General features: G+C 40.9%; 1 protein-coding gene across 5 annotated transcripts in view; it reads left to right on the top strand.

Annotated features, from left to right (window-relative positions):
- The first annotated feature begins 89 nt into the window (after window positions 1–89).
- acacb (acetyl-CoA carboxylase beta) overlaps window positions 90–13,407 on the top strand; it is a 29,085-nt gene continuing 15,767 nt past the window's right edge. For 2 of the 5 annotated variants that reach the window (XM_079516732.1, XM_079516731.1), the window contains exons 1-17: window positions 90–378; window positions 1,968–2,505; window positions 7,780–7,912; window positions 8,043–8,181; window positions 8,371–8,480; window positions 9,733–9,814; window positions 9,900–9,998; window positions 10,335–10,444; window positions 10,580–10,690; window positions 10,811–11,020; window positions 11,133–11,303; window positions 11,449–11,610; window positions 11,730–11,893; window positions 12,566–12,716; window positions 12,835–12,938; window positions 13,031–13,112; window positions 13,213–13,358. In XM_079516732.1, the coding sequence (XP_079372858.1) occupies window positions 1,988–2,505; window positions 7,780–7,912; window positions 8,043–8,181; window positions 8,371–8,480; window positions 9,733–9,814; window positions 9,900–9,998; window positions 10,335–10,444; window positions 10,580–10,690; window positions 10,811–11,020; window positions 11,133–11,303; window positions 11,449–11,610; window positions 11,730–11,893; window positions 12,566–12,716; window positions 12,835–12,938; window positions 13,031–13,112; window positions 13,213–13,358 (2,492 nt within the window). In that variant the 5' untranslated portion in view covers window positions 90–378; window positions 1,968–1,987. Of the gene's footprint in view, window positions 379–1,967; window positions 2,506–2,886; window positions 3,097–3,538; window positions 3,636–7,221; window positions 7,292–7,779; window positions 7,913–8,042; window positions 8,182–8,370; window positions 8,481–9,732; window positions 9,815–9,899; window positions 9,999–10,334; window positions 10,445–10,579; window positions 10,691–10,810; window positions 11,021–11,132; window positions 11,304–11,448; window positions 11,611–11,729; window positions 11,894–12,565; window positions 12,717–12,834; window positions 12,939–13,030; window positions 13,113–13,212; window positions 13,359–13,407 lie in introns of those variants that run through there. The other 3 variants (XM_079516735.1, XM_079516733.1, XM_079516734.1) reach the window with 3 other exon arrangements.

The raw sequence follows: 13,407 nt of genomic DNA, 5'->3' as shown, positions 1-13,407 counted from the left end.
CTCTCCTTGTCACAAAGTGCACGTCATATTTTTGTCATGGTGGTGCACATGTTTACTATCACCGATGGTGGCGATATTATTCACAGTCACACACTCACTCGCTCACATAGGTTGTTTTTGGTAGTAGGACGCTGTGACATTTACAGCTGCATTTATTATCATTATGAAAACAGTAACATCTTCCTAGTTCCTACAACAATGCAGTTCGGGGAGGCGTGTTTTAAACATTAATTACAGATAACGTATTGGAATTTGGACAAAGAGTTTGGATAAATAAGAGGGGCGGTTAGAATTCCGTAGCGTTCGTTGGTAGCTCGTCTGGCTACATTGACTCAACATCAACAAAGCGTAGTGACGTTTAATATCAATAAGTTGCTGGTGAGTGGACTGCAGTGGCGTTATTCATGTTGTGAAATGTATTGCCAAAAAGCATCACTGCAAGGACTCGGAGACAACACAGAATGCATGCCTGTATTACCGTTATTATGCCTTAGATCGGAAATTGTGTACAGTAAATATGTGAGCCAAGTTAATACAAACAGACGATTATGTCCTAAATAGTATGATTATTTCGTTCGGTGGACTTGTTTAGTTATACTTGTTTCACATTACACACGCCTTCCTCTTGGGTTGTTAACTGTGATGTGATCTTTGTGAAGTCCATGCAGCTGTTTAAATTTAGTTTTAACTTAATTGTTTGCTTTTTTGTAGATTAACTAAAACTGTTGGTGTTGCACTATTAAAGTGGTTAGTTTGGGACATGAGCGGCATGATCAGCTATTTAATAAATGGCACATTAATAATAATATATACTTTAATATTTCACACTATACTTTATGGGAAGTAACTTTTAAGTAGCTAGGCCTATTTGTTTTTCTACGTGATTGCATGCAGTATAATAGGCGTACGTTTGCCTCACATTTTGAAGGCCTGCCCTTTCAAATAAGTGCTGTAGTGTAGTGTAGAGAAGTACCAAGGGCATGCTTATGCCCTTGCAGCTTATCAATGCGTTTTGCAGCTTATCAATGCATTTGCAAGAGTAAGACAGATATCCTGTTTCTGGTAGTTGTAGTGTGTGAGAATTATGTGTTTTGCCTGATAGAACACAATTTTCCCCAATTTAATATTTCTGTCTTCTTATGCTGCTTTCAAATGCTGTAGCTTTTTTAATGTGGATGCTTGTGCCCCCTCTTTCCCACCCCCACTCTCCTCCCCCTCACTGTCGACCTTTACCCCACATGGCAGTCCTCTTGTCAGCTGTCCAGAGACTGTTTACTGGAGTAGCCTGTCCTGGCAGCACCTTGACAGACTGCGTAACTGTCTTCATCTACTGACACGCTTAATGCATAAATACAATGCAAATTAGACTGCATAGTGCATAGGTTTCCCATTTGCCTATGTTTGTTTAATGTCAGAATTGAATTAATTTAATATAGGTAATATTTCATGAAAGTCATGCTACTTTCCTTGCTTGTACATAATATAAACTGTATATTTGGGTATGGGTTTACAAAGTGGATGTACCCTGCATATTAACCACTTTCAACCTGGTGTCCCTATTTTGGGCATGCCATTATAGGCAACAATGTTCAAAATAGTGAAAATGTACATGTGAGCTTGTAGATAAACTATTTCCACTATTTGTTGCATGTCCAATTAATAGGATTGTGGTTAAGACATGTGCTTAATAATGCACCAGTCTTGGGTATGATTAGTCTACTCAGCATTCCTGTACCTGAGATTTCTGACCTTGTCACTGATCCAGGGAAATGTCTCCCAACTCCTTTGTACCCAGTGTAGAACAAGCCGAACAAGCAAAAACGAATTGCTCTAATCTAAGAATTTCTTCACTTGTTTATCTTCAAGTGGGGGGGGGGGGTTAAACCCGAAAAGGTTTATGTTATCGCTTATCTCACTGACTCATAAAATCTTGACTTTATAAAATCTTGACTTTGTTCTCATTGCAGTCTTAAAAGGATGTCTGCGAATGCTCCTGGTTGTAGTTTTGGGATTAAGCCTGCTGATCTTGTGGCTTCTGAGAAAGACTAGTAAGACTGCCACAATGCCAGGAAAAGGAGAGGAATCTTCTGGCTGTGGTACCCCAGCTACCCATGTGGAGGCGCCCACCCCTTCTCCAAAAGAACCTTCCAGATCTACCTCAAATGACAGTGAGGAGAACTGTCCTCAAGCCAGAAGTACCTCAACACCGGGCACTCAACCTTCACATGCCGCTTCTGAGGTGGTGCCAGAACAGCTGTCAGCATCACCTGATACCTGCCAGACCCCACCTGAAGTCACCATGCCCAAGGCCAGTGCACTGAGTGCAGGCCCCAGGAAAAGGCAACCCCTCAAATTCATTCTCGGCGCTTCAGAGGACAATTCTTCAGATGAAGAGACCGTGGTCACCAAACCTCCAACTGGTGCATCTCAGCAACCGACCACCAGCTCCACTGTCCCACTGCAGTCCTTCCGTGCAGCATCAAAGACCACCTCATCAGGAATAAGGTAAGGTTTCACATACAGAAGCTTCTCATTTTAAAGTGAACTTCATGACTTAGATCAGGGTGGAACTTTGCACTATCCATGAATAGAGAACATATTGTAGTGGCCAGTCTAGAAGTTGCAACTGTGGCAAGTGAGTAAATTGCTGAATTAGAGACATGTGGTCACTTGGTGTGAGTGAGATGTGCTTACTTTACTGGGACAGTAGAGTGTGTTGTTGCTCAGCAGTCCATTGTCGGATGTAATCGGGACATGCAGCCACGTTGTCATAGTGCTCCCAAATGCCCTGTCTCCATAAGCTGCCTGTGATCAGCTGACCTGTGTTATTGTTGCATGCCTCACAGCCCTGCACTATTATTGGAACAAGTGACTGCCTTTGACTTTGAAAACTGTGGTCGCTGTCCAGGACACAACACTGTTCCATGATATGCAATAATTATCAAACCTCTCCTCAGATTGTCATAATTGCACCTAATTTCTGTAGCCAGAGTAATGACAGGTTTACAGGATGGATGTTCAGGTAGTGGCTAGCTAAGTGACGAACTTCACATTGTTTTATCTGACTTGACATGTCTGTATTAACAGTACGGAAAGGTAAGAGTTTTTATTTATTTTTGGGGCGAAGTGGCCTATCCTTATCTGCATGTTTGTTTTTAGGGTAATAATCTTTTGATGAGTGGTGGTCATGCATGCATACAGCTTGCTCCAATGTGTAAAATGAAACCTGTTTGTTACTCATAATGAACTTAACTTGCAAATGAAGGGTTTGGCTTTTTTATGTGAAACTTTAGTCTGATTATTTTCTCAACTGGTGAAGAACAGCTGATGTTTTGTCAGGTTAGAATTCCTGATGTGGTTGTTGTGCTGTTGGCAAGTTTGTGTTTATAGCCTGATACAGTCTGTGTACAGCGTTCCATGCCATTTCCATGTGGATCTGTTGGAACAGGATATTTTGCTTTACACATGGGAGGGGAGAGGGGAGGGACTGCTTTGCTTGAGAAGAAGGAACTCATGGAAGTCTCTTTGTTGATTCTAGATTTTGTTTTAGCAAACTGCATTTTTAAGTGTGCATGAAAATCTGTCATGGAGGGAGATGGCAATGCCGTTCTCAACTGGTTTCAGTATCTCAAGAGGTTAGTGCTGTGATTAGATCTTTCTTTGTTATTTGAAACTCTTGCTCCACTTTTTGCACGGTTCCGATTTGAAATTGAAATAATGCAAAAACAAAAAAGGGAAGTTTGAAACCTGAGCATATGAGTAGTTTGTTCTTAGCTGTTTTTGTTTGTTGCTAAGGATGACTATATGTAGTAACATTTTATGCATGGTGATAATTTGGCTATACTATAGTTACGTAACTGTGCAGGACTCGTCTGGAAATACCCCCCCTCTCCCCGCCCTGCTCAAAGCAGTTTCTTTCCAGCAATGACTTGTTATCATAAAGGAATCTGAACAGTTTATTTATATGTTTGATCATTAAGCGAGTATCTTAAAGACTTATTTTCTGATAAAAGATGCTTGTGATCTATTTGTATTTTTATAATCCAGAAAGGAACCAAGTGAAAGTCACACAGGATTATAAAACAAGAGAGTAGTACTACAGTATCATACTGTAGTACTACTCTCTTGTTTGTATGATGTCAGGCATCTCCATATTTGGACAAGATTTCAACTTGATTCGACAGCTATTGACTTCCAATATATTATAAAGGTTTTTAAAAAGTTAAAAAGGGATGTGCCGATGAGACATTTTGGCCGATATCCGATATAATTAATTGCTGTTATGGCCGATAACCGATATTACCAATGTCGATATGATCTCATTCTGTATTGAAAAATTATAATAATTTTGTCCATTCTGAAAAATACATGTAACAGGGTATCTGCACTGCAGGTTTAGGCAAGTCAGATTTAACATAAATACCTTTTATATTTAATATTGTGAGCTTGTAGATCTGTTCAAGCTGTTACTTTGGGCTTGTTTATCTGTAAAGACAGACTGATTAATCGGACCGATTAATTAATCGGTCTGATTGATTAATCGAACCGATTCGGTTTGCCGATTAATCTCCCATCAATAAAACATATTTGGGGATAAAATAAAATAAATCTTGACTCATTGAACGAGCTATACTCATAATGTTGCTTACCCACAATATACTGTCGCAACACAAGAGGTGTTTTAGTGATAAGTTCCAATTTCTACACAGTGGTCGTCTGTTCTGGTGCAGCTTTGAAAGGAACTAGGTATATGGAGCGATATCTACCGTGGTACTGCTTGTGTTTTGTGCATGGATTCAAGCACCTTGATAGAGCTGCGAAGTAAAGTTAGGACAGTTCTTTTTCTCTTTCATAGTTTGGGTGATAAGAAAAGATTTTCTCACGTTCCCCACACAGTTGCACTACTGTCTATTCTTATACACACGCAACACCGTTGTACAAAAAAGTATAACTCTGGCTTACCAGTTCAATGAATTAGTTCAAATTGAATGAAATGATTGAACTGAGATATGCTAGTGGTCCAGACTCCAGAGCTCTAGAAAGATTGAGCACCACTGATCTATTCTTCTCAGATGGTTGCCCTTATTCTGTTCTCCTAACTTTCCATATTAAACTCATGTTAACTGATTCATTGCAAAGCAGATACATGCGATTGTTATGGGCACATTTCCTAATAATGGTGACTCAACCAGGCGATGCGGTGCACGTCCCCTTGAAATTCTAACTCCCTTTACCGTGTCTGACTTCCCAGTAACTGACAACATGACTCATCTTATACAGGTCATTTAGTGAACTGTTTCTCAACTAGTGGTCAATAAGAAAAAAAGATTCACTTTCCTACATTGCTAAATGCATGGTCAGGGACCACATGCACTACCGTCACGGACCACCAGTGGTCCACGGACCACCAGTTGAAAACCCCTGCTCTAGAAATCATCATACCCTGAAGTTATGCGGGAACACCTACTGAGTGGCAAAAAACTACTTTATGGCCTTGACAGCCCATACATCCAAACAGAAAAGTCCTATCTGATTACATTAAACAACGTTATACTCACTTTGCCACTGTATTTGCCACTCACTTTATGCATGCGCATACCCTCTATAGACTGACGTAGAAATCTGGATCAATTAATCAATAGGGGACGAGACAATATTCTAGGTGGTGATGGGCCGATGGTTTATTCTTTAATGTACATGATATCATGGGTAGAAGTATAATAACACTCAGGTCGGTGTTACGGTAGTTCTGCCAGGAGAACAGGTCTCAAACCATAGTTATACTTATACATGGTGCTACAAGGACAAGCTGAACCATAACAAGATAGGCTGTACCAGAACAATAGCTATCAGGCCTAGTGGAGACATCTAGGCTCTTACAAGATACCAAATATAATGAATTATATAAGTACAATAAGTTATGGTAAAATATAAAGGTTCGATATAATCAACCATAATAACAATTTAGTTTAATTAATAATTATTCTGCAATACCATCACTTTTGGTTTCAAAGGAATTTGAAGCTTTTTTTGTTCAATCTAATTGGATGAGTAGAGAGACTGGTACCAGCCAGACAGCACTCTCACACGTTACTTAGGTTAAATTATACTAAATTATCTTCACCTGCGGACCCTGCATTATTCATTGGAAACTGTGTAGTCCAGGCTTAGTTAAGCTTGTCTTAAGGTCCTTGCAGACTGGATGTGTTTTTCAGAAAACCGGCGGAAAAATGCTGCTAAAAATCCGAAAAACACAGCAGTGTGCAGGGACCTTTACTCTTCCTTGACTTTTTCAATTTCTGGATTGCAGACTTTTGGAAGTCATCACATTATTTTCAATAAACACAAATTATTACTTGCTGAATGTAATGATCTACACAAGCCCATTTTGGTACCTAATGTGATTTTTCTTTTATTCATTGAATATGGATGATAAGGTTATAGCTGACTGTGTGCACTGCACTATAACAGCTCTATCGTTTCACATACAAGCCAAATAACATTTCTTTCCAAATATTTTGGAGCTCGCTGGCTAGCCTTGACGACGGCGTGTTATCCTGTTGCCTTATTTCTGATTGGGTAGTAAACTAGGGCTCCACAATTAATCAAATATTGTGATTTTGTTTCACATTTGCAAAATCTGGCAATTCATTCAGAAAAACTATTTGGAATCTGTTGCTCCTTAAGCTCATCTCCTCACGATATAACAATAACGCAGAGGCCATTGTATGACACGGATAAATACAAGGAGCAACAAAGACATTAAGACAATTTGAACACTTCTTTCAACTAAAATCATCATCACCAAAATATTTGATTAATGGTCATTACAATATTAACCAAAATAATATGGATTATACTTTTAGCCACAATCGTGCAATGCCTGTTTTAGCTGACAATACATTAATGTTTGATTGGTTGATTTTTCATTTTGATGCCACACCCAAGAGTCTCAGGCTTGGCTTTGCCTAATCTCTGTGGGTAACAGTGTATTGCCAATCAGATTACAGTAGTAGTTAGGTTTGTGCAGATAAGGCAAGACTGAACTGGCAGCCCCAATTAGGATCGTCCTCTGTATAGACTGAACTTTGACTTTCCCTACTGATTTCCATTACTGTTGTTTCCTTGTGGTAGTTTAGCAGTTCATCTGTGTCAAAGTATTGCTACAGATCTACGTGCTCATTAGCCTATATGTAGGCTAGAGGTATCGTGCACTCAGATTCTGCTGCCATTTACTCATTCTTGGATTTGACATTATGGATGCAGATATTCAACGTATGATGATGTGAAGGTTAGTTTTAGACTAATGTAGGATTCAGCATGTACTGTATGCTGACTAGAATATGTCTTCACTGTGTGTATTATAGTATCTTTTTTTTTCAGGCGCTCAATCCATAACACTGCTTTTAACCCTGTTAAAAGTTTGTGCTTTCTCAGCAGTTCAAAAGCCTGATCTCACAGCTTGCTAATTTTAATTGGAGGTGTTTTTAACCTCTGACTTTAATAATATTTTCTTTTCTTTTTTTCTTCTTTTTTGCATGCCAGAACAGTCTTATAACATATCTTTCTTAATTTTCAATCTTGCCTTAATGTTGTGAAGTTTTTCTATTTGTATCTATTTGTTTTTATATAATGATATCCTGTGCATTTGATTTATTATTGAATCTTTGGTCCCTTTTAAACTTCTGTAATTCGATATCATTCCTGACTTTTTTTGAAGAGAAATAAAAGTTAATGATGATGATGACCTGGTGAACAACCTTTAATTTCCTACTCTAGGTCTAGCATGTCTGGCCTGCATCTGGTGAAGAAAGGACGAGAACATAGAAAAATGGATCTCCAGAGAGACTTCACTGTGGCTTCACCTGCCGAGTTTGTTACCCGCTTTGGAGGCAACCGTGTCATTGACAAAGTAAGAGACTTGGATGTCATACTGTAGATGCTGTTGGGTAGCAAGAGCATTACAGCAGTAAATGATACCCTACCTCAAAAACCCTGTCTTTCTCAGCCAAATCCAATGCTTTCCTTTTTCTCTGTTACAGGTACTAATAGCCAACAATGGTATAGCAGCAGTCAAATGTATGCGTTCCATTCGTCGCTGGTCCTATGAAATGTTTCGCAATGAGAGGACCATCCGTTTTGTCGTCATGGTTACCCCTGAAGACTTGAAAGCCAATGCAGGTCACTTAGTCATTTTTATGTAATTTGTTTGTATGTAAATATTGTATGTATGTGGGTCAGGAGGAGAGGGAGAGAGGGAGCGTGTTTGAGTCAACTCAGCTGTATTTATTTATGATAACCATTGACTTATTGTAGACCTGCAGTACCTACCATAACAAATTCTGTGTCTGTCTCTTTTTTGCCCCATAGAATACATCAAAATGGCAGACCATTATGTACCTGTTCCAGGTGGGCCCAACAATAACAACTATGCCAATGTAGAACTAATAGTGGACATTGCCAAGAGAATCCCAGTACAGGTATGTAGTCTGTCTCCATCATGTTTCTACTCCTGTTATCAGAATCAGCTTTGTTGTCACATCACAGTTTTACAAGTAAAGTGGGGGCACGGTGGCGCAGTCGGTACGACTCTGTAGCGCTGTCGGCTCACAGCTAGAAGGTCCTGGGTTTGATTCCCGCCGGGGACACTGTGGCCGCTGGGGGCGTGTTCTCTCCTCTGCATCTTCACACAAGTTCACAGCGCCCAAAAGGGCCTTTCTGTGTGGAGTTTGCAAAAGTCTTACAGAGTTACAAGGGTTTGTTCACAGAATGGCTCATTCACATTGATGGAAGTTAATCGACTTTCAAATAGATAAGCAATCATTTATAATAGAGGATCAATAGTAGACAATATTATAAATAGCTGAGTGGCACAATATAACTTACAGTGATGTGGTTTCCCTCAAAATGAAATGGAGAGACAAAAACAATAAACTTAACCTAACAAAGCAGACAAGATGGAAAGCTACAACTAAAACCTAACGTTCCTTCCCGAAGGGAACTAACATAAAACGAAAGGAAAAGTAACTTAACCAACACAACGAAAAGTACAACAGCTAGTGCCTAGGTTAGCGGTGTCATTATGAAAGTCATCTCAAAGTACAACATGCTGAATGACGTCTTTTTGGCCACGAGTCGTCACATGACCGTCTGGCCAATGAGGTGGGATCAACATCTCACAAGGTTTCCACCGGTTCTCGCGAGGTATAGCGAGCGAGAAGGGACATTCTTTATCTGGACTTGAGAGAACAGAATCAGTACACACAGCAGCTACCAGGGCTGCTGACAGTCCTAATACACACTTAGCTCCATAGCTGTAAGGAGCGAACTAATCTAGAGTAAATATATATATGGAAATAAGAATAAGTACATATATATATTTAACGAATCATAATCAGAAAATAACAACATAAAAAAAACAATAATAAACGGCTCGCCGTTATAGCACCACACCACTAATGTTCATTATAAGATGGTACCATTTTTGTATACTTGTCCTGTGTCTCACTCTCAGAGGAGAGACAGTTCAGAAACTTGCCTAGTACAATGACATCATCTCAAGAATGAGTAATGTCTAAACTTTTTATTATTGATACAAGAACAATGACTTCTATTTCAGAATGATAACATTCTAGGGAGATAGAGGATGTACTAGTAGAATCATCTCATGTTAGTCTTTGTCCGATTGGTGCCTAGTGGAAACTGTCAATAACTGTTTATCGCTTCTAACAGGCCGTCTGGGCTGGATGGGGTCATGCCTCGGAAAATCCCAAACTGCCTGAACTGTTGAGCAAGGCGGAAATATCATTCATTGGTATGTTCCACTCTCAAAAGGCACTATATAATCTTTTTTATTTGTTAATTTGCTTTGTTTAAACCTGTTGTCTAATCATTTTCAGGGCCGTCCAGTAAGGCCATGTGGGCTCTGGGTGATAAGGTGGCTTCCTCCATCGTGGCCCAGACTGCTGGCATTCCCACATTGCCGTGGACTGGATCAGGTGACGCACTATTCATCTCATTATCTCAGTTGTGTCATACTGCCTAGAGCCATACTTTTATGGTTATACAATGGAGTCGTGTGCCGAAAATAGCCGATCTACAAGCTCACAACACGCTGTGGATGCAACGCATTGTGAGCATTTTGATCTGCTATTTTCACAGTACGGCATTACACAGATCACACCAATGATGTATGTAAACTCGCTGTGTGTTATGTTCTGAAATGACATGATTCATATCCGTGCTTCTGTAGGTGTCCAAAATAAGATTTTGCAGTAATATACTGTATATGTCAGCATTTTCATCTTCTCACCTTGCATTTGTTTGTGCTCCAGGTCTGAGGTTGGACTGGGCAGAAGAAGACCAAACACAAGGCAATGTAATCAGTGTTCCTCCAGAGGTCTACGCTCAAGGCTGTGTGTGTGACGTAGATGATGGTTTGGCGGTAAGGATTATAAGCAAAGATATCCAGGCTTGAGCCATTCCTATAACCTATATATCCTATATTACTTCTTATGGGATACATTGTCTGTCTTTTTGTAGATATAAAATTTGCATATCATGTGCTTTTTCCATGCAGGGAGCTGAAAGAATTGGTTATCCGGTTGTGATCAAGGCCTCTGCGGGTGGAGGTGGGAAGGGTATTCGGAAGGTGGAGAGTGCTGATGATTTTCCCAACTTATTTAGACAGGTTTGTCTTCTTCTTAATGCTGCTTCTCAATTAAGTATTTTGGATTTGTTTGTATTTTGGTGATAATGGACCTGAAGATCTGTAGCGTTTCTCTCTGTCTGGCTTACACTTTGGCTGCAGGTTCAGGCTGAGGTGCCCGGCTCGCCCATCTTCATCATGCAGCTGGCCCAGCATGCCCGCCACCTGGAGGTCCAGATCTTGGCTGACCAGTATGGCAGCGCTATATCCCTGTTTGGACGAGATTGCTCTATCCAGAGACGGCACCAGAAGATCATTGAAGAGGCTCCTGCCACTATAGCAGCTTCCTCAACATTTGAGCAGATGGAACGGGTGAGCTGCTTTATGGATGTTATGTGCAACCTCAATAAACTTGTGTAATCATTTAGATATTCCGAGATCATCTTCATATTCTTACAAGTCTGATGCCTCCTCTATGTTCTAGTATGCAGTTCGTCTGGCAAAGATGGTAGGCTATGTGAGTGCAGGAACTGTAGAGTACCTCTTCTCGGAAGATGGAAGCTTCCACTTCCTGGAGTTGAACCCACGCTTGCAGGTTGAACATCCCTGTACAGAGATGATAGCAGATGTTAACTTGCCTGCTGCACAGTTACAGGTAACTTCCCCTACTGGGTAGGATAATGACACCATAGGAATGAAAATATGTCATGATGCTATGAATCACTCTCCTGCAACTGACAGTACACAAACTGCACATAGAGCTGCACACCTGCCTCATTTTAATTCACTGTTTCATCTAGATTGCGATGGGCATTCCCCTCTACAGGATTAAGGACATCCGCTTGCTTTATGGAGAGGCCCCATGGGGCGTCGGCACCATAAACTTTGAAGCTCCAGAATGCATACCATGTCCAAGAGGGCATGTCATAGCTGCTCGCATCACCAGCGAGAACCCTGATGAGGTGGGACCCACAGTTTTAGCATGCAATACCTGACACTAGGTTATTAATTATTATAATATATTTTTTAATGGCTCAGACCACTGATCTCAGTGATCTGTTCTTGTGGTCGTCACTTACAGGGGTTCAAGCCCAGTTCAGGTACTGTCCAGGAGCTGAACTTTCGGAGCAGTAAAAATGTCTGGGGTTACTTCAGTGTTGGGGCCACAGGTGGCCTACATGAGTTTGCAGACTCCCAGTTTGGACATTGCTTCTCTTGGGGGGAGAACCGTGAGGAAGCTATTTCGTGAGTCTCTTTATTGTTCTGTTGCTGCAACAATATCTAGATTAGTTGTAGCTATTGTGAGTGCTTCATGTAATGTCTATTTTGAGCTAATAGGACATAAGGCAATTACTGTAGGCCAGCGGTTCCCAAACATGTTTTGCCATGCACCCCCTTTTACCTCCCAACCTAGCTGATGCACCCCCTGTTACCTCCCAACCTAGCTGATGCACCCCCTAGCTGATGCACCCCCCCAACCTAGCTGATGCACCCCCCCACAATATAAATTGCATACGCTATATAGAGACATATATTTCCTATTTATCCACATATATGCACATATATGAACCTGAATATGGCATATAGATGCAGCATGGGCTATATTCTGCATATACTTGCCATATATTGGCATAATATATTTAAAATAACATAGCACCACACCACCATTAGCCTTTTCATGTCGCGCACCCCCTAGAAGGCACTCGCGCACCACAAGGGGTGCACGCACCACAGTTTGGGAACCACTGCTGTAGGCAATACCTGACCATGATCAAACAACTGGCTACCATATTATAGAGCCAGACCGATATCTCAGCCATTATTTGATGTTTTTGACAACATAGATTATGCTGTTATGCAGCCAACATGTCCCAATTATTTTACCTTTAAACATTTTGCAAAAAAAATATTTTTCAGAAACATGGTGGTTGCCATGAAAGAGCTGTGCATCAGAGGAGACTTCAGGACCACAGTTGAATACCTAATAAAGTTGCTGGAGACGGAGAGCTTTAGAAACAACGAGATCGACACTGGTTGGCTGGATCATCTCATTGCAGAGAAAGTGCAGGTAAGTTACTCATAAGGCAAATGTTTTTTATTTAAAGGGGATACAGTATAACTTAAGTTTATGTTTTATTAGTCTCTTGGTTTTATGTGATGTCATGAGCCAACTTCTCTTTCGGTAGGCTGAGAGGCCAGATACCATGCTGGGAATCGTCTGCGGGGCATTGCACGTCGCTGATGCCAATTTTAGAAAGAGCATGTCTGACTTCCTGCACTCACTGGAAAGGTCAGGAACATGCCATTTCCCCTTCATGCTTTTATGTGCTTCGATTGTTACAGTAGATCTTTTCCCTAAAATCTGATTTTATACCTCTGCAGGGGCCAGGTGCTACCTGCGGACAGTCTGCTCAACTCTGTAAATGTGGACCTGATATATGAGGGGGTGAAATTCTGCCTCAAGGTATCTGAGACTTCCAACTCGTCCAGTCTGTTCTGTTCAACTCCCCTGTTACTTTATTTTCTAAGCAATAACCTCTCGACTGTGTCCGTGGTCCCGTTAGGTTGCTCGTCAGTCCCCAACAACCTATGTCATCATCACGAATGGTTCAGACATAGAGATCGATGTCCACAGGCTGAGTGACGGTGGCCTTCTGCTCTGCTATGACGGCAGCAGCCACACCACCTACATGAAGGAAGAAGTGGAAAGGTGAGTCTACTAGAGTCTACTAGAATCTGGATGGGACTCGGTATCACTT

Source organism: Electrona antarctica, assembly GCF_951216825.1.
Source record: "Electrona antarctica genome assembly, chromosome: 12".
NCBI classification, from domain to species: domain Eukaryota; kingdom Metazoa; phylum Chordata; class Actinopteri; order Myctophiformes; family Myctophidae; genus Electrona; species Electrona antarctica.
The sequence above is the reverse complement of the archived record's forward strand: the minus strand, read 5'-3'. Positions and strand labels throughout refer to the sequence as shown.